We start from the raw sequence: 25,152 nt of genomic DNA, 5'->3' as shown, positions 1-25,152 counted from the left end.
TAGTTTGAAAACACTAAGTTCAGAAATATTGGATCACAGTTACATTAGCTATGTAGCTGTTTACAGGAATGCTAACGTATGTCTCAAAAGAAATTGCATAAAACTGGCAGTATAATCTTTCCTTCAAACCCCGCAACTAGGGCCTTCAGTTTCTATCGAAGTCAAATGCACTAAAAAATATGAAATTGTGCAAAGTAAATTTATTTCGCTCAAAATTATCTTAAATAGCTGCACTAAAGGAAGCTTTTATTAGACCACAGTATGTATAGTAAAGTAACGTAAAGTAACAACGTCAAAAAATCACAAATTCGCAGATTACTGCAGACATATGTTTCGGCGTTTCAGGGAACACCTTTTTCAATGCAAAACGTAGTGAGCTTATGGATGAAAAGACATCCGACAAAAGCCAAGAGGAGATAAGCATACAGCTTAAAAGATAAAAATAGCGGATTAACCGAACACCAATGAGAAAATTCTAAACCTTTCTTGCGGTTCACGGTTATTGACATTTTCTTTCTGTTTACCGTAATTATGTCTGTAATTTAGTAATATTTCTTATTTCAGTCACCCCTTCAAGATGGGCAAATGTTTTGAACGTTCTTATGTTGTCGGGGAAATGAACAAAGCTGCGAACAGGTAAAAATTCACATTCGTAAAAACAAAAGCCATGGTGCAAATGATACAAATAGTAGTCTTGTTATATAATCTAGTGAAATGCGCCATACTGTTTTTATTCTGAAAATCCATAAATGGGTCGGCGAAAAATATATATACGAAAAAGTCAACCATTTGTCCCGGCGGTGACAGTTCATATATTTCATTGAAAAGTAATAATTTTAAAGAGTAATGACGATTTTTTTTTTTGCTTAAGCTATCAAACATAAGTTTGTAATTTGTTAAGCAGAAAAAAATTTGTTCATCAATAGTTTTAAAATATATTTTTAATGACACATGTGAAGCGTCAAGTGCGGGATAAAATTACCGTTTTCCGTGGAATGTCCCATATGTTATTGGCTGAAATAAAAAGAGTTCAATTTGAGGAACTACTTAACGTTTTGTCGTCTGCCTTATCTAGTGGTTAGAGAAGTCTGATTGCGACAGAAGGTACGGGTTCCAATCCCGGCTAATGCATGGGCGTACTTTCTTTCTCCCGTCCTTGTCCTTCCTTTGTTCCTTGTCCTTTCTTGTGGCATGTGTGTAAAGTAGAACTCGGACACCAAATTACGATACAGTTGGAAAAGTGAAGCAGCGCATCCCAAATTGCCACCCTAGCTGGCACACGACAACAACGTTAACGTTTTTTATGGAAATACTTGAATATTTCCTTATTTGTAATATTTTTGTTTTGGAAGGTTCAAAAATAGGAAACAGTAAAACATCGACTAACCAGAGTTATCATGACCGGACTTACATCGGTAAATCGAAAATGCTGGACAGAGTACTTCAAAATGGCTGCCAGGAGGTGGCCGAAATATTATAGATTCAAACATGATCACATTTACCAAACGACTACTACATGCGATGATTTTAACTATATCACTATAATTATAAGTGGTAATTATGTTCAATAAATATCAAACAAGTCAGAAAATATAATTTTAATTTATAAAGACAAAATATAATGAACTTTAATCATTGTTGCTTTATGAATAATGCAGCTTTCTTTTAACTTCAAGCACAAACACGTAGGTAATGAACAATCGTTTCATAAAACAGAATGTAATTTTACTTTCAGGTACGATTTCTCTTAAATTTAATTATTAGAAACTATAATTATTTTTCCTAACATTTGGCAGTTAGTGCTTCAAACACTTTGAAAAGTTGAGTTTGAAAAACGAACTACGAGAAATGTATCGAAGTGATATTAATGCTCGGGTACCTACAGTAAGAACGGATGCCTCAAACTTGTTTTTATGTGGTGGATAGGGACCGAATAAAAAAAGTCTCCGTGGAAAATAACTCAAAAAGTTATCTTTAAACGAAATCAAAATAAACCAAGTGATGATAATTCTGCCGACTTCCGAAAAATTTCCCGGAGGTCACAATGACTTCCCATCGGGATACTCGTGTCGTCACTTTAAGATAATGGGTGCTTGTGAGATATCGGTGTTTACATCTTCGCTTATGTCGCGTAAGATATCAAAGTGTTAAACAGAAAAGGAAGGAACTGAAAAAAGAACACAGAAATTGAAATCATTGGATAACATCGGTATCTCTCATTTTCAGCATCACAGCTGATATGAAATGATACAATTCCGAATACATAAATAAATATAAAAAAGCTTCCGAACGGATTAAAGTATGCTTAAACTCTCAACCGATAACATTTAGTATTTTCAGATTCATACTTCCTCGCATTGTTCCCAAATACTAATTTATCTTTTTTAAAGGGGATATTCTAAGTTTTGTTCTAAAATGAAAGTGAAAATACTGATAGAGCCAGAATATCAGAGCAAACATACGATTTTTCCAAATGTATAAAAATGACGGGAGTAGTTGACGGATTTATAGCCTAAGAGCAGCAACCCATAGGTAATATAACTCTCATTTCTAATTCAAATTTTGTACAAAATTCTCCTTTTTATTTATTATTTTAAATGCAGTTTAAATTTTAATATTTAGTAAGAACTTATTGAAAGTATTTAATTCAAGTAGTATAGTAAGAATTTATTATCTTTATGAAAATTTCTAAAAAAATCTCTTTGTGCATTTTTGCAAGTATAAATAAATACGGGAAATCAACTATAAAAGAATTTAAACTATTCTACATTAGAGACAATCAACTATTACAAACACGTTAAAAAAGCTTTCAGAGAGAGAAAGAAAAAGAGAAATTGAAGCTAAGTGCATTAAATTAATTAACTTTCACGAGCTTAAGGTGTTCTTATTTACCTTTGAAATTAGATAGGTAAATTTTATGAATCAAAATACGTAATATTAGTTAAATTTTAATAAAAAGAACAAAAGAAAAATACAAGCTAAAAACCTTTTTAAAAACGAAGAACAAGTGCTACTAAAACAAAATGTGCATTTATGCTTGTTATAGTTTAGGAACGAAATAGAAAGGAAATACACTATTAAAAAAAACAATATTTAAGCGTGACCACTTTACATCGTTGGTAAATATTTCCAAGATTTAAGTCACAACATTTTGAACATTTAGGAAAAACATTTCAGTTTCTTCTTCCACTACTTTATTATCTGAGTAAAATTACCTGCTAAACAAATCAAGCATTCAATTTCTTAGACACACTGCATTCTTAAAAGTTTAACCACGGTGCATATTTTATTTGAAAACTAAGTCGAGTGTTTTACGTTTTAGATTCCAAGCTTTAACTGAAAAAAGGAACAGAGATGAATTTGAGTGCTTTATCCTCCATCGTTTGTATTTTTCTCTGGAGCGTGGAAACTATATGTAAGTATCTTTGATTTAGGTTATTGTAAAAAATACAATTGTTTTTTACGATAACTTAAGTAGCAAATAGAAGAAGATAGTTCCGAATATTGAGAAAAGAACTTGAAACGAGGTTTTCATTAAGCTAATAATATCTCCATGGTTATTTATAGTTCATTATTCTAATTTAACACATCATAGACCTTTAATATTACGAATAATTGGAACCAATTATCTTCGGAAAACTGAAATTGCGTATAATCGAAGACTGGTTAAAACGTTTAAGTGTTGACATTATGTACCTAATCAGCATCTTGTTACGTACGATGAATAGCGATATAGTAAAAGGAAATTAGAATACTTTCATATGCTAGTAGTATACAATTACCTGAGTTTCAAATTTTTAATGCTGAATTTCAATGTTTGGAAGTCAAGTTTGGTTTGTTGCAGGTTTGATTTCTCTTAAGTAGTATTAGCTCAGCAATAGCGCTACCGTTGTTTTTTTCAACCGTACCAAACATTGTACAAAAATATCAAAATCTTCAGAGTTGCTAAAATGTTGTTGCTTCGAAATGGAATTCGTTTAACAGAGAGGTTTGTATAAAAGATGTTCGTATAATCAAGGTTCATATGAATCTTTAACGTGTGCAAGTTGGTCATTCTCGAGAAATGTTGCAGTTTGAACATACTTTTAACAGAGGCGTAGCTAGGATCCCGTTTTACAGCTCTCTCTCTCTAGTCCAATTATATATTAAGCATTAAAATAAGAGAGTAACCTAGCCAAGTAGCACATGTTCTCGAATCCTCCGATTTTGCTCAAAGTTCTCTAGAAAATTAAAATTCTGGTTTTTAAAATGTTCTTACCTTAACCATCTTTCAACATAAGGACTCATATCATGCTTTTGCTTTGAAGTTGCCTATCATCAAGAATTACACTGGCAGTGTATCTTGTCGTAACACCATTTTTCTGCAAAAAAAAAAAAGCGTTTTTTTAATAAAAAAAAAGGGAAAAAAAGGAAGTTTACAAATTCAATTTTTCTTATATTATACAAGATGTAGGAAATATATATCAAGTTTCATACACTGATATTGTTCAAAAAGTATGAAGTCCAGTCTGCCGTAGGCAGGTAAAGGGCAGTAACTGAAATTAAAAAAAAAAATAATTTTTTTCATCTATTGTACAGTAGTTTTATTGTACAATCTTGCTTATTTGGATTCTGTTGAAAAACAAGAAGTTCCGTCTAGAACTCGACGAGCCTACTTTCCCTTATACCCATACTACTTTCTAGTACCTGATCAATATTCTCAAAAATAGCTAAAATCGCAAATTTTTTCAAACATATTATTTTTAATATTTTAAGCTGATTTCTAGGAATAAAATATTCCTTACTTTTCTTCAAGAAAACGAACAAATAAAATAGCAGCACCTTTTAAACAAAGCAGCTAATACACTTCTTTCCATTAAAAAATTTTTTTAACAGCTTTCAAAACGAAAAAATAATAATAATAAGTTCATTAAAATAAATACATCATATAAAAAAATCGTTTCTTTTTCCCCTGTTGCCAAAAATAATTTTTTAAACGAATTAATGCACTTACTAAAATAAAAAAAAACAATACAATGTCAACTTAAAGAAATAATTTTCATTGTCAAAAAAAAAAAAAAAAAAAAAATCGTCTGCGCATATTTTTCGAGTTTATTCACCGAAAACTAAATACCTAAATTAAAACTTTAGCGTGAAAATAAAAACAAATCATATCAACAATAATTATTTCACAGTTAAAACCACAGCAGCGGAGTCGGAGTCGGAGTCAATCTCATTTTGGGATAAAAGAGTCGGAGTCGAATATCCAAGAATCGGAGTCAGTCATTTGTCCTCCGTGTATAAACGTTTGCCAAAGCTAGGAAGTCATAGTCGAAGTCGGGGAGTCGGAGTCCGATTAATTGTCGGGAACAGGAGTCAGAGTCGGTGTCAGGTGCCCCTAAATTCTCGGAGTCGGAGTCGGGAGTAGGTCGTCAAGAGCTATTTTCAACAAAGTTTGTTTGAAGTAAATCCGCCTTTAAGTTCGGAATCTATATTGACTTTCAGTTTCCCATTAGGCGCTAATGTTAAGAGATTTGAACTGTTCAAATTTGAACGAAAACTTGTTCCAATCAAAAAAGATATTTTTGATACATGTTTTTTATCAAAAGTTTTTCCCTAAAAAGTTTGTTTGAAGCCACTTCGCTTCTAAGTTCAAGATTTATTTTTGATTTGAATTTCCCCGTAGGCGCTAATGTTAAGTTTTTTTGAACTGTTCAAAATTGAACGAAAAATTGTTCAAATCAAAAAATGAATTATACGAATGAGATGTCCCTGCCGAGATCTTTCAAACAAAAAAAAAATTGTTCGAATCGGACTATTCATTCAAAAGTTATTAGGGGGGGACAGACAGACAGACCGACAGACAGACCGACAGACAGACAGACAGACAGACATTTTTCCCCATCTCAATACCCTACTTTCCAATTTTTAATTTTTCAATATTTATCTAACTATTTTATTTATTTTTGACTTTTTTTTGTTTTTCGGGATATTTTTAAGATGTATTAAGCCTTCTTTCATGCTTTTTTCTTCTTTCTCTGATTTTTACTGGGAAAATAGGCTAAAAAGTGCGGGGGGGGGGGAACCTTCAAATTTCAGCATTTTTTACTTCCTTTTACAAAAAAGGAAGTATTGTATTCGCGAAAAAATTTTCACTCAAAAATCGCCCTTAATTTCCATTTTGCTCACCCCCAAATGAATGTTGAGTTTTTTTTTCGATTCGACCACATGCGGAAAAGTGCCTAAGAATGTATAGACACGCGAAATATCCATTTTGACCATCACCGAGGTAATTACAACGACTTTTCTCGTGACGTCTGTATGTATGTGCGTATGTGTGTATGTGCGTATGTGCGTATGTATCTCGCATAACTCAAAAATGGTATGTCCTAGAAAGTTGAAATTTGGTACATAGACTCGTAGTGGGGTCTAGTTGTGCACCTCCTATTTTGGTTGCATTCGGGTGTTTCTAAAGTTGTCTTTTGCACCTTTTTGGGGGGAAATCATTGTTAATTTCGATGCAAACTCAAGTGGTGTTATAATTTGGCGGTCACTTGGCGATATATCGCCAGTCTTTTGGTTGCCAAGTTTTGTCGCCAACTTGGCGAAAAATTTGGCGATTTTTTTTTTTTTTTAATCTGCTTTCAATGTGGCCATTGCTAGTGATATTTAAAGAGTTAGAGAGAGAATCCCATTAAAATTGCAATAATAGGGAAATAGCATTAAATTGGTGTAAAAGGAAGTCATGTGATGCACACATCAGCTCGTTTAATTTTTAGTATTGAATCCAAAACGCGTTTCTTCAACTATCTCGAAAACTTATTTCTGCAGATACTGCTGTTTACTTGCCCACGGCATTGTTCAATATGTTATCTTTATTAACTTATTTATAAATAAATATTACAGTGCATCAAAGTTAGTTATCAACATTTATTATTACCTATCACCACTTTGTTATCATTATTTGCACGTTTATAAATAAATGGTACTTAAGCAATGTTAGTCATTTAACACCATTTATTGTCACCCATCATCATTTTGTTAACATTATTTATTAGTTTATAAATAAATGTTAGGGGAGAGTGTTGTACCTTGGGACACTGCTAATTTCTAAGAATCTATTTTTAGCAGCCATGTTTTTGTAATCTCTAATAGTAAACTTCATCACTAAATGGTGTTATAGTAAAAATCAGCACAGACAGAAAGAAAATTTCATGACTCAAAAGTAAATATTTTCTTCATTTTTTATTTTAATTTCTGTCTTTGAATTCGTAAATTTAATCAATTGAATTTTATTTTGTTATAAAAGTGAAGAGCTTTATATAATTTGCTTATGAGAAAATAATGATAGTGCATCTAGATTGACAATCATTTTGGTTTTTCTTAAACTACGTGGTGATTGTACCTTGGTACAGCTAAACATTTTATACCTTAGGACCCGTTCCACGGTACAACATATGCATGGTTTTTAATAATTAAGATGTGTTTAAGAACATGAAACAATGTTCTAATCTTATCTAGTCTCTTAAACAGATTTAATGTTAGATAATAATTCATAATTAATTTTTAAATATTCATGATTTTATTCACTACTATGAAAAAATATTTTATTTTGTTTTCTGGTGCAAAATTGGTTCAAGTCAATGGCTATCTCCTGTATCATGAACACTTTACGATAGTACAACAGGATGTGTCCCAAGGTACAATAAGATATTGTGCTTTGGGACAGCTTGGAACTTTTAGTTTAAATGGCTGGCAACATTTTTTTTCAAACTGTCTGAATTTTGAAAAATATATTGCATAGAAGTATGTTGGGGTATATTAATGTGACTTTTAGATTTTAAATTTAATTCAAATAATTGACGTTAAAAATTAAAATATGAAAAGTGTCTCAAGGTACAACACTCTCCCCTACAGTGCAACAATGTTAGAGTTTAATGTCATTTATCATCACTTTGTTACTACTATTAACTCATTTGTAAATTAATTTTTCAGTACAGCAATGTTAGTTATTTACAATTATTGTTACCTATCATCACTTTGATAGTGCCATGTGCCATAACTTATGTATAAATCAATATTTACTGGGCAGCAATGTTAACTATTAGTACTTATTGCAACCATCATGAAAATAATAAGCATAACTAATTTTGTTTTCTAATATTGGATTCCAATGATTTATTGTTTCAGATTGCGATGAGATTGGAAATGCGAATGCTTACGTGGACAAAGTTCTAGAAAATCTACGCAAAGATCCTAAGTTAGTCAACTTATTAGAAAGCTTATCGGTGCCCGATGTTGTACAGTCTGATTTTCAGCTTCGCAATGCTAAAGTGAAGGGACTTTCGCAAGCTTACCGCCATGGCGATTGCTCGCTTTCCTACAGTGATGATGGAGGATTAGAAGCTATAGTTGAGCTAGGAGTCAACTCTTTGAGAATCAATGGCAATTACAGAGCCTGGGCTTCTTTCTTCTGGGCAAGTGGTAAGTGCTGTTTACAAAATATTTCTGAATTTAAGGGGGTCCGGGACACAAAAATCGTCAAATTTTGCAATTTTTTTTTATAATTTGAAAAATTGCTCCGTTTCTTTTTGCTTAAGAAGACGTTTGAATATTGTTTTTACCTTAAATAGAACGAAAGATATAGTTATTTTTGTTGCATGCATCTAACTAATGTGTACTTAACTTTAAAACTTTAAACGCGTTTTTCTCCATGATGCAATTTTTCCCGATTTCTTGCATTCAAACTCTTATAAGTCAGGAACCGATAGAGATAAAGTAAAGAAACTTGGAGCATATCTTTTTCAAGCAGTTTACTTTAATTTTAATTCGGCGAATTTGAAAAAAACGTTTACTGCAAAAATTATGATTTTTTAAAAAAAAAAGTATCTTCGAATTTTTCGAAATTTTTCTTCAAATATTTTTTATTTATTATTGAATCAATATTTTTAAAATCGCCGAATAAAAATTAAAGCTTAGATATTTGTGCATACTTTTTTGAAAAAAAATTGAAAATTGACCATTAATATTTTGAGTTATAGCAATTTAAAGCAACCCCATTTTTTTGAAAAAAACTAATTAAATTTAAATAAAAAAATTTTTTTTTCATATTTATGTTATGATTTTGCTTATTAAATAAATGATGAATCAGTGCAAAAAATTTCAAAACTCTTAAGTACATAATAAATTTTTTTTCAAAATGTGTCCCGGACCCCCTTAAGGACTGAATGCTTTCATAAAAAACTAATTGTGCAGTTGAGATGGGCTTTCGTACGGAACATTACTTGCGACACGTGATACAGAAAAAAACGAATAATTTTATAAACTAAAATTTTTATGCATATTAAAAAAAAAATCTGACTTTTCGTATTAACTTTTCTTTTATCACATTACTAGTGAAAGAGTCCTTACAAATGGGGATTGGGGTAAGAGTGTACGAACTCTGATGATACATAATTCTGATGATTACTATACATACTATACATAAAAAAAAAGAGTCCATTCAAATGTACGAGGCTAAAGAGTGTATGAGGGATAATTGAGGAGTTTACTTTTGAAACGGATTGTATCCAGTTTTATACTTTTTTGGCAAAACGAAAACAACGTTTACGCACAAATACTAATAGTTAGATTTTTGAATTTCTCACAATGTTTTGGTAGAATAACAAGTGACTATTGGCGTTAGTTTAGTAATTTTTTCTCAATTTTACGAGACCTACATTGCCAATTGTATTTTGGATACATTCTTTTTTGGTGTAAAACAGTAGGTATCATCCCTTTTGGGGGGAAAAAACACATTTTCTTCTGAAATAAACTTTATTAGATAGATACGAAATATTTAACATTTTTAGTATAATTTATTTTTTTACTCTACTTTATTCCTTCCTACTTTCTTTACTCTTTTCATTGAACATTAAAAAAAAAAAACCTTCGATCCAATTATGTATGAACATAAAACCACCCGAGCCGATTCAAATAACAACGATGTAGGTATTAATAAATCACAATTAATGATTATATTGCGATTAAATGAAAAAATAACCACAATTTAATAGTAATATTAATTATTTAATATCAATGTAGTAATCACAGTTTGAGGTCTTACTTGCCTAACTGACAACAGAATTGCACATGGCGCAAGGTGCTGCGATCTCTTACTACAAACCGGTATCACGCTTGATTAGAAATGTTCAGACAGTGCTTCGCTCCGCTATTTTAATTGTGAACTACTTTTGAGTTAGAAGTGGCAAATTCGAATTTGGATATGCTTGAAATAAGGGGATGGATATACAGCGTTCTGGTGGTAAAATCAATGCGTACGCATTTTTTAACAGTAGATATAAACCACTTCAAGAAATAAATTCATGGGTAGATAGGGCTTATATTAGAGATCCTAAAAACGAAAAAAAGTAAAAAAAAAATCCAAAAGGGGATATAATCCGTTTTGAAAGTAAACTCCTCAATTTTGCTGATTACTATACATAAAAGGAATTTATATAGTCTTACAGTGAGCAAATGAATTTTGTCAATTATTTGAGAAAACGAGTCCATTCTTTAAAATAGGGAAAAAAGGAAGAAAGGAGGTGTGCCATATTTTCGAGCAAAATTTTGGCGATGTGGGGGAAAAAAAATAAAATAAAAAAAAAAAACCTTTTAGTATATTTTCGATACGTGATTATTTAGACCTTAAAGGTTTTAAGTTTCAGCAATAACTGCATTGAGTTGGCGAATAAGTAAAAATGACAAGCTTTGTGCATTCTTTGTTGTAACCCTGCTCTCGCCAGTTTTCAATTCAAATTAACTGTAGGAAACATTGTTTTCTCTGACCAATGGCTGCTAAAAGAGGATAAACCAAAACCCACCCACTTGCGTAGGATGTTGCCTGTCTAATGAGACATCTTCCTTGACCGCACAAAACTGAAATGTATCACCTCCTTTGGCTAATTTCTAAAATTTCAAGGTGACGTATTCAAGCTCTAAAGCCAATAACGCATTTGCTAATTCTAAGGCCCCTATAAAAATACAGCGGCTTTAGCCGATTCCGTTCTTCAATTTTCCTCTCCGTATCGCCCCCTCACGAAAATGTTCACTTTTAAAACAAGGCGGAGCGAAGAGTCAACTCTTCGCGGTCGGACTTTACTAGTGGAATAGCCCTTACAAATGGGGTGTGGCATAACAGTACGAACTCTGATGATACATAATTTTGATGATTAGTAACTATATACAAGTATTAAAGGAAGTTATGAAGACTTTGCAAACTATTACTAAATGTTTCTTTTTGGATTTCAGGAGATATCCAAATTGCCATTGCTCATTTGGCGGTCAAAGTGGATCTGACAAGCAAGGATGGCAACGCCCGTGTTCAGTATCTGAAGGTTGTTGACTTCGGAGCTACCAGCGTACCATACATCAATGGATTGAGCTTTTTTCTCAACTGGGCTTTGAAGCTCATCGCGAACAACATGATCCAGAACTCAAGAGGGATGATACAGAACGCACTGGAACACGACGCAGTTGACGAAATCAACAATATGTTAAAACAGTATAAGTTCCCTATCTATTATTCCGTCTCAGGGATGGACGAGAAGAACTTTTACCACATTCAGAAAAAATAAATTTCCGACTTTCTGAGTTGCTAAAAATATTTGATGATTTGTATAAATATTTATTTAATAAAATATATTTGTCTGTGTATATGGCTTACAGATTTAAATGAATATAATTTCTTCTAAGGTAACTTTCCGTTGTAAGGACTACATTTGGCGTATTTTTAAGCTTCGCGATTATCGATTCTTTTTCATTATATTTATAACAGCCATGTTTTGTCAGAGTTATATGAAAACTTAGTTGGGAGATACCGTACATTACATTGCCTTTTGAATGACTTTCAGTCATTAAAATATATTAAAAATTCCATAAACGAAAAACAAAACTCCAATTAAAAAAGAAGTCATCAAATCACATGAAAAGTTCCTCTTAAACAATCCGCCAACTAAGTAAATAAATATGGAAAGCTTCATAAAAATAGAAAATAACCTGTCAAGTAAAAATGTCAAATCTTCGAAAAACAATGAAATTTCTACTAAAAGGCAATATTCTGAACCTCAAATCCAGACTAGCGTAAGTCACATTATGAGTATCACTATTTTGCAGGAGAGTGTCGAAACGTTTGTCTGGGGCATGCAAAAGTCATGTTTGACTCACGCGTTTATAACAGTGGTAAATAATTACAGAGGAATTTTTTGAAACAGAATTTTTTCGTTACGGCTCAATGCGGGGAAAAAAAAAATCGACGCAAAACGCTGTAATAACTTGAAAGTCGCCATCTTTGGACTTCTTAAGTTAGTCTGTCCCTAAGTTTTCTGTATTCACCAATGTCAAAAGTAAAGTCGCTACTACAGGCCTACTACAGGCTCAATTTAGTAATAATAAAACACTATTTTTCGGAAAAACTGTTTACTTATTTACATATTTGTTTCACGTAAATCGTAATTGCTTTTCAGCTGAGGATTTTTTTTCTATGAGAAATGAAAAGTTACCCTTTAATGACGCTTTAAAATTTATGGTTTTATGCTCTTAAGTAAAAGAAGATATGTGTAAGGCGTAATTCTTAGCGCTTTGGAATGGGCTTTTAATGGAAAAGAGAAAGATGTCGACAACACTTGTAAATATATCGAGCAAATTATCCTCAGTTTTATTTTATGCCTACATAAAAAAAAGGAAAGATGGAAAAGAAAGGGAAAAGAACTAATTTCATAACGAAAAAATGTTTTCAAATTGGCATTAATAATATAGAAAAAATTACGATTAATTTTATTTTTTCGACAGAAAAAGAAAGCAAAATTACAAAGAACTCAAATTAATTCTAAAAATTTTACACTAAGAGTTATAAAAAAAAGAGGACAGATTGAAGTAATTCAAAAATGCTATTTAATAACCATTAAAATGTTGCGTATCAATAAGCGCCGAAAAAGAAGTTGTCAGCATTGTAAAAAGAAGCGAAAGATTCGTTACTTAACATTTCGCGAGGAGATATATTCATTCTATAAAAAAAAAAATCATTCCATTAATTTTGAAGAATGGTATGCGAAAATTGTGGGGGGAAAAAGATAACACAGCTTAGTAGAAGGTTTTTTTTTTTTTAAAATCTTCAGAGAAATTAAGATTTAAGATTTCTGTTGACAGCATATATCACGTAGAAGTTATTTTAGATTTTTTCATGCGAACAGTTTATTTCATATTAATATTTGGGAAATTATATTTTAATCGAGTTATTATTTTGTAGTTTGTAGTGGAAATCAAGCTTTCTTTTAATATTTTCCAGAAAAAAATCTATTTTTTGAAAACTATCTCCTGTTTTAATTACGTATTTTTTAAGTAACTAAGAGCATGATATATAAAGGAAGACAAGTGAAATTATTTGATTAAAATTTATTTCCAATTAGTGATGTGGGTAAATTTTTTAAAATGAAAGAGTTAAACTTGCAAAACTAATTCACATATCACACACTGATAGTGAAAATAAATGCACAAACGAAGTCAGCTCTCACAGACGCGCATCCATTTCTTTTTTCATCTATTACCTATGTACTTAATAACGTAATCCGAATTGACTAGGAATTTTTGCAGAAAGTGAAGCTTTTCATGTTTGGCATCAAATTAAATGCCTTGGGTTATTCTCCTCCCTCCTACAAGAAAAAAATCCTCAACAAGACCATCTCACATTTCCATGAAGTTTTACGAAATCTTACTCTTTGACATCTTAAATTTATATATCGTCGCCTCAGATCAACAGCACGATATCTAAGTGTTATTTCTGGTATTAGATGTCTTAGTGTTGTTCTGAGCCGACGATATATGCATATGTACCACTTTATTGGTGCATAATAAATTATCAATGGTCCCCACAAAAGTAACTTGGACAGGGTTTTAAAATATTTTGACCACTCCATGTAACAGAGTGAACGGATAAGCTTTTCAAAACATTGTTCAAATTAATCAAGAAAAGTAACAATTGCTTATGGACTCACGCTGGTGCGCTAAATTAATTTTAACTAGCAGAATCTCAGTTTCAGTGGGAGTACATCTGCCTCCAGCTCGGTTATTAACTATTCTAGACCGATGAGTCCTTAACAAGGACGAAACTGCATCTGTATAAAACTGCTCTGGATGTCATAAACACGCAGTCGGTATATTGCATGTAAAACTCACTCTATTTGTTGCTTGTAGAGTCCAAAGTGACTAAGCACAAAAGATATACTAGTGTCTGTTCTCGAACTCTGCGACTAGCAGCTCTGCGAACGGCTCCAACTGAAAAAGGAGTGATGGTTTAAGGAAGCGCACTTCCCGATGCATTCAGTTTTTGCTTGCTCGTTACTTCCTTCTTGCTTTCACTCCTGTTTTGATAAAATCAGAAAGAGATCGGACGCATCCGCAAATTCGAGTAAGGTTTCGCGTTAAAAGATCGGACAGTACATAGTCGTCTTATTACTACTACCAGATTCAGTGTAAAATTGCTTATTTTATTTTCGAAATGGCTGTAACAGAGTGGATACTATGAATCATAGACAACGTTTTGACGTAAATAAAAAACATTTTTATGAGAGAAACAATTTTTTTCAAGATATTTTGCTTTATTTTTATGTGAAATACATAATTTAACAGATATTTTATGTTTCTGTTGCATTTAACAACGACATTTAAACGCATTTTAAAATTTTATACATTGTAAAGATGAACAAAGAAATCGAAATAATTGAATTTTGGCGCTGTCTCTCCTTTTTGATATTGCAGTCACAATGGGTCATTTCCGAAATTTTAAAATTTTTTTTTTCTGAAAGAGCCTGCGTAAAAAAATAAAGGATCTGACCATTATTTAAATAATTTGACAAAGTTTAATATTTTAAACTATTATTTTAATCGATGCGCAGATTCAATCTCTTTTTTTACACTTCTGCACAGGACATCACAAGTGATGAAATGCCATTCACTCATGCCATTAGCGCAGAGCGCAATATTCAATTCGCATTTTTGCTCACATGTACTGGCAGCGATATGGTTGATAGCAAGCGTAAAGCGCAATATTTAATTCGCTTCTGATTTATCATAACCTGAAAACGCGATAGACAGCAAGCGTCAGCATTCAACTCGCCATAGAGTACGCGCCAAAGTTCAGCACTAGTGACGTCATAAAGACCACGCCTTCAATGAAAAATCGGACATTTTAAAAAATTAATTAAAAATTAAACGTTTCGAAAGTAAAAATTTTTCCTGTTTCCATGTTATTTTTGCCGCTCATTCTATCAACTTCAGTGACTAAACGCAGTACATTTGAATGATGGAAATAATCTCATTGATTCATAGCAATAAAATTCAAAACACGGAAATAAATAAGTAAATATGAAAAGTTTCTTAGCGGACAAAAGTCTACTTAAACGTTTTGTTAATAATCTTCATTCTTTTTCGATTCAAACTTTGTCACCTATTTCTCAATACTTATTTATCACTTTTAAAGAGGAAATCTTAAGTTTTTGTCTAAATTGAAAGTGAAAGTTCTGATAACGTACAAGATCATCAGTGGAAACATGATTTTTTCTAACGTATAAAATGTCAGCACAAATTGATGGAACTCATAACTTAAGTTCAGAAACCGAAAGGTAATAATGCTCTTATATTTAATTCAAATATTGTGCAAAATACGTCTTTTTGTTTATGATGTTAAATACAGTTTATTTTAAAAACTGAGTAAGAAATTATCGAAAATATTAAGTTAATAAATATATAGGATAAAATTGTCTTAAAACTATGTTTAAAAATGCATTATGTTTTAGCAACCATAAAAATAAGGTTTTGTAATCCATAAACTAAAACAAAACAAAAATACACATAAACGCAACTTAAAAGTTACTTAAAGAATTTCGCATAAGAAACTCTAAAAACTATATCTAACTTGCTTAGTTAACTTTAAAAAAAAAAAGATTTTTTTGACATCTGGAATTTAATTATGTTTTTCGCAATCACAAATGTGTATATGTAGGCGTGTGTGTTTGTGTGCAGGCATGAGTGTGTGGGCAGGCATGAGTGTGTGGGCATGTGTGTGTGTGTGGGTCTGTGTGCAGGCATGAGTGTGTGGCTATGTGTGTGTAGGTGTGTGTACGTATGCATGTGTGTGTAGGATATGTACGCAACGATTGTTTTCTCTGGAGGAGCAGCATTTTGAGGGACCGGTCGACGGTGTTGCTGCAGAGTTAAGCGGGGGGAAAGTAAAATCATATGAACATCAAAACCTTCAAGTGAGAAAAATAAGCAATGTGATTGCTCAAAAAAAGTAATATATGCAACTAATTGAACTCATGAGAGCAAATGTTTGTTTTACTTTGCAGGTGAATAGATAAATTTTGCGGCTCAAGTTCCCTAATGCAGTCAAAGTTTTAAATAAAAGTTAACAAATATTGCAATTTTGAGCTTTTTACAAATTTAATTACTCAAATGTATATAGGGTGTTCCGTTTTAACCTGCAAGACCTCTATTTTCGCAACCGTTAGTCCTAGATGCATACTTCCAATTGCAAAAATGTTCAACATCAGATGCCGAGTTAAGATATTGAAAGTTTGAAACAAAAATAAAAATGAGTCAAAAAATACAAAATATAGCTTTTTATAAGGGTCCTAGGTCGTCCCCTTACTTATATTTGGGGAAATTTTCTCCATTGAAAAATCATTCCAACAGAAAAAGTTTGACATTAGTGCGACCAATATTCACCGAGCTATGAAACGCAGCGTTTTGTGACTTACAGCCTTTTGCCCTCAATTACACCTATTGGGGGGAAATATAGCGGTTAACAAGGGATTGAAATTATATGCGTGCAATAGTGTGATTTTGCAAATTGTTCGAGGTTTTGTAGTGTTCTATTGCGTATCATGGCATATTATTTGCTTTTATTTTGGAATAGCAATGAAAAATATAAATACGTAGTTTTTTTACTTCGACATCCTGGCACTCTTCTGAAAGGGCGATAAGTTCTAATCTCATCTTTTGCATTGTCCTTTAAAACATTAAACTGAAATATCTCCTTGAGTTTTGGTCGCACAAGTGTCAAATTTTTTGTGTAAGTAATGTTTTTCAATTTAGATTATTTCCCTAAATATAAGTTAGCGGACCTATAGGCCCGTATAAAAAGTCAAATTTTGTGTTTTTTGACTTATTTTCATTCTAACTTCAAACTTACAATGCCTTAACTCTACATTTGATATTGAACATTTTTTGCAATTAGAAGCATTTAGGACTAACGGTTGCGAAATTAGAGGTCTTGCAGGTTAAAACGGAACACCCTGTATAAACACATTGTGTACAGTGTTAGAGATACTTTGGCTTTTGTGCTTACACGTACTAACCATTTTCACATCAATCGTAAAAATTTCTAATAACTTTTCCACAAAAATTTGATAATTTAGCATAAACACATTAGTTTCGTTTTCATTATATATATATATATATATATATATATATATATATATATATATATATATATATATATATATATATATATATATATATATATATGGTAGTTTGGAATTTTTTGATGAAATAATGAATCAAGCTGTTCATTTAAGTATTTAAAAAACAATTTTAAACTCTTAGGCCAAAATTTGGGTATCGAAAGCAACTTTTTTTTAAAAATCAAGATAAGGATAAGATGCACACGGTTTTAAACGTTTGCGTTTGGTGCCTCAAAAATTGTCCTTAAGTTTAGAAATATGTCCTCAATCGCCAGATTTAAACTGAATGTAACACATTTAAAGATATCGGGAGGCTAGATTACGAAAATACGGCTTTGAACCGAAAAGAGAGCTAGAATCAGTAAGTGTCGAAGTGTGTTTGAGCACTAACTCAGAAATTGAAAAAAAAAAAAAACACACACACACACACACACACACACACACATTGATCTATTCGGAGACGTTTAAATGTTGTTGTGGATGTCGAATGATATTCTACTAAATAATAACCTAATAAAAAGTTAGATTATTCAATAATATCAAGACATTTTTTAAAATGTACGAAGACTTTTGTCAGATAAAATTTCCGGCACTTTTTGGTTTTTGATTTAAAAGAAATTAAGTTTTAACATGTGTTATTAAAATTTTTCATGTAGGTTATTTAAAAATAGATCATAGAACTCATAATTAAATTTCTATTCCGAAATATTAGTTTTTAACAAATGGATAGGGTCCTATTTCATTGAAAGTCGCAGGTGTGCGAAAACTTTTGGCAGCCACTCTATATGATTTAAAAAAACAGTAGATGAAAAGCGCAAGCTGTTTTTGACCTCAAAAATGCTAAAAAATTGAAAATACCACTTTTTGTGACCTTCATTTAGCTTGGGGCAACTACTTGCTGCAAATTAATCGTTTATTATGTAAAGTTAAACTCTTCTATATTTTAAACAAAAAAAAAAAAAATGGAGGCAAGCTGTTTTCGGAAAGAGCTTGCTAAAAGCAATTTCTATGTCTCAAAAATCCGCTTAATTTTTGATACCGCACATAAAGGAACTGAACAACTCAACTTTAGAACGAAAAATTCTGGATTTGATCTTTTAATAAGAACAGTTGTTAATTTTTTGAAGAAAATCAGAGGCAGCATGAATTACCTCATAATGCTAGCCGTGACAGTTTCTCAGATTTTTGCTCTGAAATACATAGAGATATTTATATAGATGACATGAATTAAAAATAACTTACGAAATTTTTTAAAATGACTTTTGAACGATTCCTTTTCAATTTCAGGAGATATTACGATTGCCATTGCTCATTTGGCAGTCAAAGTGGATCTGAATAGCAGCGATGGTAATGTTCGTCTTCAGTATTTGAAAGTTGTTGACTTCGGAGATACCAGCGTAACTGATATCAATGGTTGGAGTCCTTTGTTAGGCTGGGTTTTAAAATTCATCGCCCGTAACGTGGTCCAGAATTCAAAAGTGATGATACGGAATACACTGGAAAACGACACAGTTGCCGAGATTAACAACAGTACTGAAACAGTATAAACAAAGAATCGTCGCAAGGAATGACTTGTTGCTGTTCTGAGTTGCAAAAATGCTTGATGTTGAGTCTAATACAAAGAAATCCCGTTTCAACGAATACCAATACAACGAAATAAAATTTCAGTCCCGATTCAATTTTCTTTGCGCTGCTTGAATTCCATTACAACGAAAGTCTCGTTACAACGAACAAAATTTGCGGTCCCTAATACTCTTTGCAACGGGATTTCACTGTACTTATTTAGAAAAACATGTGTGGAATGTGTGGTTTGAGTCAGTCAGTGAATGCGTGGCTTACATTTTCAAGTTTTAGAAAAATTTAATTGCTTACAAATAAAGATTGGAATACCGGACCAAAAATTCAATACCGGTTTTCGGTATTTTTAAAACGTGATACCGGAATACCGGTATTAATAACGGTATTTGAAACTCCTTAAAAACTTCTTGAAAACATATTGTTTCGTTGCCACATTTCATAATTTTGTATAAAAATTGTATTATTTATGAAAACGTATTGTAAACAAATATAAAATGAAGGAACAGATGTCCTAATAAAAAAATCAATAATAGTAAACAATATAAGGCGTCGATTGAATTGTCTCTAAGCCTGGAACTCATTTTAGTGCTCAACTTTTCTACATTTGAAAATACTCTTTCTGAATTTACGCGGGTCGGCGGTACTGTGAACAATGCGTGATACACCTCCTCTAATTGTTTAGAAGTTCTTCATCTTCAAATAATTCGGTCTCTTGCGGATTATTTTTGGATAAAACATTCTTTGTGTGTGTGTGCATTGCGTGTTTCCTTTGCATTGCGTGTATCATTATTATTATTTTTTAAATTTATAGCTAGTTGTTATTTCTTTCCGAGAGATTATTCTAACATTAACATAACTTTTCTAACATTGACCAAACTTTCTCTTGAGCAGGAGAGGTTTGTGTTTGCTTTATTTAGCCCTTTGGTTTGAAATTTGCGATAAAATTTGATCTTTTTAGTTTCTCTTATTCGTTTTCGCTTTCTTTTCAAAATTCTTTATAATTATAATTATGTAAACATCTGAAAAGATGTTTCAATTGATTATGCTTTATCTCTATGCAAATTTTCAAGGCACTACATAATTTTTAAATATTATCTTGTCAAATATAAAGACAAATAGCGAAACAAGACAGCAAACCAATACCAGTGACAACAAATTACCATTTGTTATGCTAACGAGAAAATTTTTTTTGTCAAAATTTAGCATAGTTAAGACAAATAGTTAAGAAAGAAAGCATAAAGTATGCTGCAATTGATGGTTGGAATAAATTATTCATAGAACAAATACATTCAAAATTACAATCGAAATTAACTTTCACAAAAGGGAAAGTGAGGGATCGGGGAGATGGAAAAAATGAAAATATGGTGCACAAAAGCGCACGAAAATGCGATTCATCTTACCATCTAGTAATGACAATATCATTTTGAAATATTTTCGTTTCTTTTGTTTAATGATATTTTATTAGTTCGTGCTCTTGAAGCCAAATTTTTACATAAATAGATTGATTATGATTCCGTATCATGGAAAAAGAAATGTACATTTAAAATATAAGCAGATATTTAATAAATTAAATTGAAATTTTTTTTATTTAAAACTTATTGTTACTTTCAGCTAATATCGAACATACCGGTATTTCCCCCGAGCAATACCGGTATTTCGAAAATGCAAAATTGCTCGTAATACCGGTATTCGGTATACCAGTATTGCAAGCACTACTTGCAAGGTAATTTTCCGTTATAAGAACTACGTTTCCCGTATTTTGAATCTTGACAATTTCTTTTCATTAGACACACAGCATTGTTTCAGCCAAGTTTGGAAATCAGAAAATAAACGAGCGACGCATCTGCTAGCATGTGATCCTAGATTTTTTTTTGGCTTTAAATGTTATTAATATTAGTTACGCAAAAGAGCCGTGGCTCTGCATTGATTTCTGGTAACCAAGCATGGAACACATTTCTGGATGCAAGATATCTGCACAAAAATATGACGTCAAACAATGGGTCAACATTTCATTCTCATATGCATATTAATAGTGATAATTAACCCTGATGCTTTTCATTCCCTAGTCTTTATTATAATTGTATAACATACGCAGATTTAATTACACCTTGATATCTGAATATTCTTGACTTAACACTGTCTAATCAGCAAGAATCTGCTTCGTTTTGTCTTCAAGAGAGTAAACTTGTACAGAGACGTGAAATTTTCTCAACAATAACTTTTGCAAACTTTTCCTCCTCAAGAAGCTTTTCGAACTAGTTTTGGCATCTGCTCTGCATCAGCGAAACTATGATATTCAAGCAGTCCTTAACGGTATTAAAGTGAGAGGTTAGTTATTTGACTTTCTTTTAAAGGAAAAGCTTAGAAGAGCAAATAGTAAATTAAAAAAGTATAAAAAAGAAAAAAAAAAAAAAAAAAAAAAAACTCATCCCGAGGACCAATCTCAAACTGAGACTAATCTCACGGGTCATGCTATGTATGAAATTTCAATTCATCTAAATTACTTTTCGATAACATGGGAAAATATGAAAAAGGAAAGCTAATCAAAGCTACTAAATTTTGAAAGTCTCAAAAGCAGAATCAAAAGAGAAAATTGAAAATCCTTTATAATGCCTTTGTTATTAACTAAAATGAATTTTATTTGTAGAGAAAGGGAAAATAACAACATAAAAAATTATAAATCATAGAGCATGGCTCCCGATAGAGAAATTGTTACCATCAACCGCGTGAATCAAGAGTTTGAATTGCACTTAAAATTTTCTACAAACGTTATAATTCCATTTTTTTTTCACTTGAAAGGTCAACACAAAGTCAACACATACGCAGAAAAACTCGTTCTTTCAATTGGTACTAATATTTTGAAAGGTGCGAGTATGTTATTACTACCGACATTGCAAAAGAATGAATATTCGATTTTCAATTAATATCTTCGATAATTGAAATTGAATAAAGCTCTCGAACAAGTCATTTTAGAAAACAAAAATATCAAAATAGTTTGTTCATTCGTTTAGGAGCAGCACAGATACACGCGCAAAATATTAATTTACAGATTTCTAATCAGATTTCGAGAATTATTTTACCTTTAAATAATATGTTTATCTTTGTTTTTTGTGGTCTAATTTATTAGTTTGATCGAATTCTTATGTTTTAATGGAGCTTTAGGCATGACCATGGAGTCAAGATTTTTGAAAACTCACCACGACCAGGCTACTATGCTCTAGAATTAGGTTGATATGGAAACTACCCGAGATTCCCAATGTCGCCAAAAGTTATCATAATCGAAAGTAGTCTCCCTCACTTGTATTTTCAAAATGATGGCTGGTTTTTAAAATAAAATTAAAGAAAATTATTTAATTTATTAAGGAAGTTAAGCACTTACTTTAAAATTCTTAGGAGTAGAATATAATAAAAAAATGCTTTGACTTTGAAAAGTAAAGTATTCCTGTTTTGTTAGGTGCAAATGATTTGTTATATACAGTGGACTCTCTCTATTTGAACACCTCGTAATGTGAACACCCCGATATTCTGAACATCTGTTGATGGTTCTGGCGAAATTCCATAGACTTAACATAGGTTGACCCCTCTCTACTGAGAACACCCTATAATATGAACACCCTAGTATTATAAACGGTATTCTTAAGCCCCTTCAATAACTATCTCCCTATATATACTGAACATGTTCACAATCGGTACTCGGGAATTCCTATGAATCAAATTGGAAAGTCTGAAATACCTTCACAGTTTTATCACAATCATTGAAGAGCATTACTAAGATGAAGAGAAGAAGAAGAAGAAAAACTAATTTTTGCGGATATTGCTGCATTACCTAAAATCATTCAGCTGAAAAATATGAGCTTGAAGTTTCTGCTACTGAGCTGTGTATTTCGAGAATCCAAACGTTGTATAAAGTAGTACAAGACCTATTAAGTACAATTACCTACAAGCAATAGGCGGCTGGAAACCTTTTCGCCTAAACAATTGGATGATAACACGTACCTTGCGAGAGAAAACACAATGCATAAGCAAATTAAAATACTCATTTTTTTACAGGTGTTGTACCGATAACTGTATTGTAACATTTTATAGTTGAACGTTACGTTAAAACTTTTTAAATTAAAAAAGAAAGACAGAAAGAAATGCAAGAGTTTAGGTCTTAATGAGTTTAATTGGACATTACACTTGCTGCCAATCCAAAATTCAGCACCTCTATCTTAAAAACTGATATAGCTCGCTTGTCAAAGTCCTGAACATAGTCCGTTTCAGTAATAAAATACATACGCATGCATACATATCCAGTCTCTTTATATAATGAACACCTCCATAATCTGAACAATTTTGTTTGGTCTCATGAATGTTCAGAATAGAGAGAGTCCACTGTACCCTGAAATATTATCTAATTTCATATTGGGCTAGTCTGAAAAAGGTTACATAGGTTTTAACAAACCAGAAAGATAGCACGTCATAATTAAAGAGCACATAAGAAATTCGTTACTGAAACTTAGAGTTAAGTAGTACTTTCATCTATTTTTAAAAGAAACTATCATTCGACGTAAGCTAGAATATTGTTACAAACAAACTTACGTCACAAAAATGCAAATACTTTAAAGTGTCACAAAGCGCGTTTTGTTGTTTTTCTTCGTTCAGATTCGGAGTTTGCCAAAGAAAAACATCAAGAACATCTGTTCCTGAAAAATCCAATACTTGACTTCTGATTTATCTAGATTTCGCGTGCTCTTTTTACAGTGAAAAGGAAATAATATTTTTCTGGAATTTGAGTTACTTTTATGCAAAATTCTCCAAACATTTTGACACATTTTGAATTAAAGCTTTTAATCAAATTAATTAAGTCAAGTAAAGTAAGTTTGAGAGTGTACAGATTTGAGCAACACTGTTTATTTCTTTTTCTTAATAAATATTTATAGAAACTAAACACAGTAGATATTTCGCTCAAAATTTAGAGTTATCCAAATCGTACAACTGGAGAAACCTTTGTTAAATGGAGCTTTCATCAATATATATATATATACGCTATAAAATAATAAGTACAAAGAATATCCAATCTGAACAAAGTAACGAATAAAAAAATAGGCGCTAAAAATAATATTTTCTGGAATCTGAGTTTGTGTCATAGAAAAATCGGGACATATTTTGGTTTAAGGCCTATAATCAAATTAAGTCAGTTTGAGAGTATTCTGATTTGAAAAAAAAAGTGCTTTTTGTTAATAAAGGTTGATAGAAACAAAACATAACATGCATTAAAAGATTTCACTCAAACTCAGAGTTATCCAAACTAAAATTGTAGGGAGGTATTTTAAACGATATTTTTGGTCAGAGTGTGAATGGTAATTATTTTGATGCTGTGTTGTTCAAAACATAATTAATATACATCAAGATATTTCTTTGAAGCTGATGATTAATAACTTCTATTATAAAATATATCAAACCAACTATGAGTAATATATTTTTTTTCATGATTTTTTAAAATTCAAAAGAAAGAAAAATAAATCTAGATATTTTTGTAGATAAGTAAGTAGTAATACAAATTTGAACAAAAGTCAGTAAACGATGATAATATTGCAGAATTTTGATAAAAACACCAAATATTACAATATGTGTATTGAATTTCGAAAATGACTCGTATTAATTTCTTCCTTAGTAATTAGAGTTACTTATTTTTTGACATTAATCTATACTAATAATCTAAAGCTCGAACGCGCTAATCTCAGGAACTACTGGTTCGAATTGAAAAATCCTTTTTGTGCTGAATAGTCCATCTATTGAGGAAGGCTATAGGCTATATAACATTACGCTATGACTAATAGGAGTGGAGCAGCTATTAATTGAAATTAAATCAATAACAGTCATGATGCATTTGTGCATCAATAGCTCGAACTTTTGTAGCCCGAATACCTCAGTCGGTAAAGCACTGGGCCAGCAACCCTACGGTCTCGGATTTGAACCCAGCTGTGTACGGAAAAATTTTAGCATTTACTACTCCCCCCCCCCGCGGCTCATTTAAAAATTAATTTAAAAATCAAAGGTTTTTAATTATTTTTTATTGATTTTTTTTCGATTTACTTATTTGACAGAAAACATC

General features: G+C 31.6%; 1 protein-coding gene across 1 annotated transcript; it reads left to right on the top strand.

Annotated features, from left to right (window-relative positions):
* The first annotated feature begins 2,434 nt into the window (after window positions 1–2,434).
* On the top strand, window positions 2,435–11,597 carry LOC129222855 (uncharacterized). Its single transcript, XM_054857409.1, has 4 exons — window positions 2,435–2,532; window positions 3,323–3,415; window positions 8,170–8,463; window positions 11,269–11,597. The coding sequence occupies exons 2-4, from the start codon at window positions 3,355–3,357 to the stop codon at window positions 11,592–11,594; spliced, it is 681 nt and encodes a 226-aa protein (XP_054713384.1). The 5' UTR covers window positions 2,435–2,532; window positions 3,323–3,354; the 3' UTR covers window positions 11,595–11,597.
* The last annotated feature ends 13,555 nt before the right edge of the window (window positions 11,598–25,152 follow it).

The sequence above is a fragment of the Uloborus diversus genome, chromosome 5 (assembly GCF_026930045.1).
Source record: "Uloborus diversus isolate 005 chromosome 5, Udiv.v.3.1, whole genome shotgun sequence".
In the NCBI taxonomy this organism is placed as follows: domain Eukaryota; kingdom Metazoa; phylum Arthropoda; class Arachnida; order Araneae; family Uloboridae; genus Uloborus; species Uloborus diversus.
This window is presented reverse-complemented; position numbering and strand designations above follow the sequence as displayed.

Excerpts from the sequence above, each read along its gene's own strand:
- LOC129222855 (XM_054857409.1), top strand. The coding sequence starts at position 3,355 with ATGAATTTGAGTGCTTTATCCTCCATCGTTTGTATTTTTCTCTGGAGC. Across the intron at positions 3,416-8,169 it reads CTGGAGCGTGGAAACTATAT|ATTGCGATGAGATTGGAAAT; the intron begins GTAAGTATCTTT and ends TTATTGTTTCAG. Across the intron at positions 8,464-11,268 it reads TTCTTTCTTCTGGGCAAGTG|GAGATATCCAAATTGCCATT; the intron begins GTAAGTGCTGTT and ends TTTGGATTTCAG.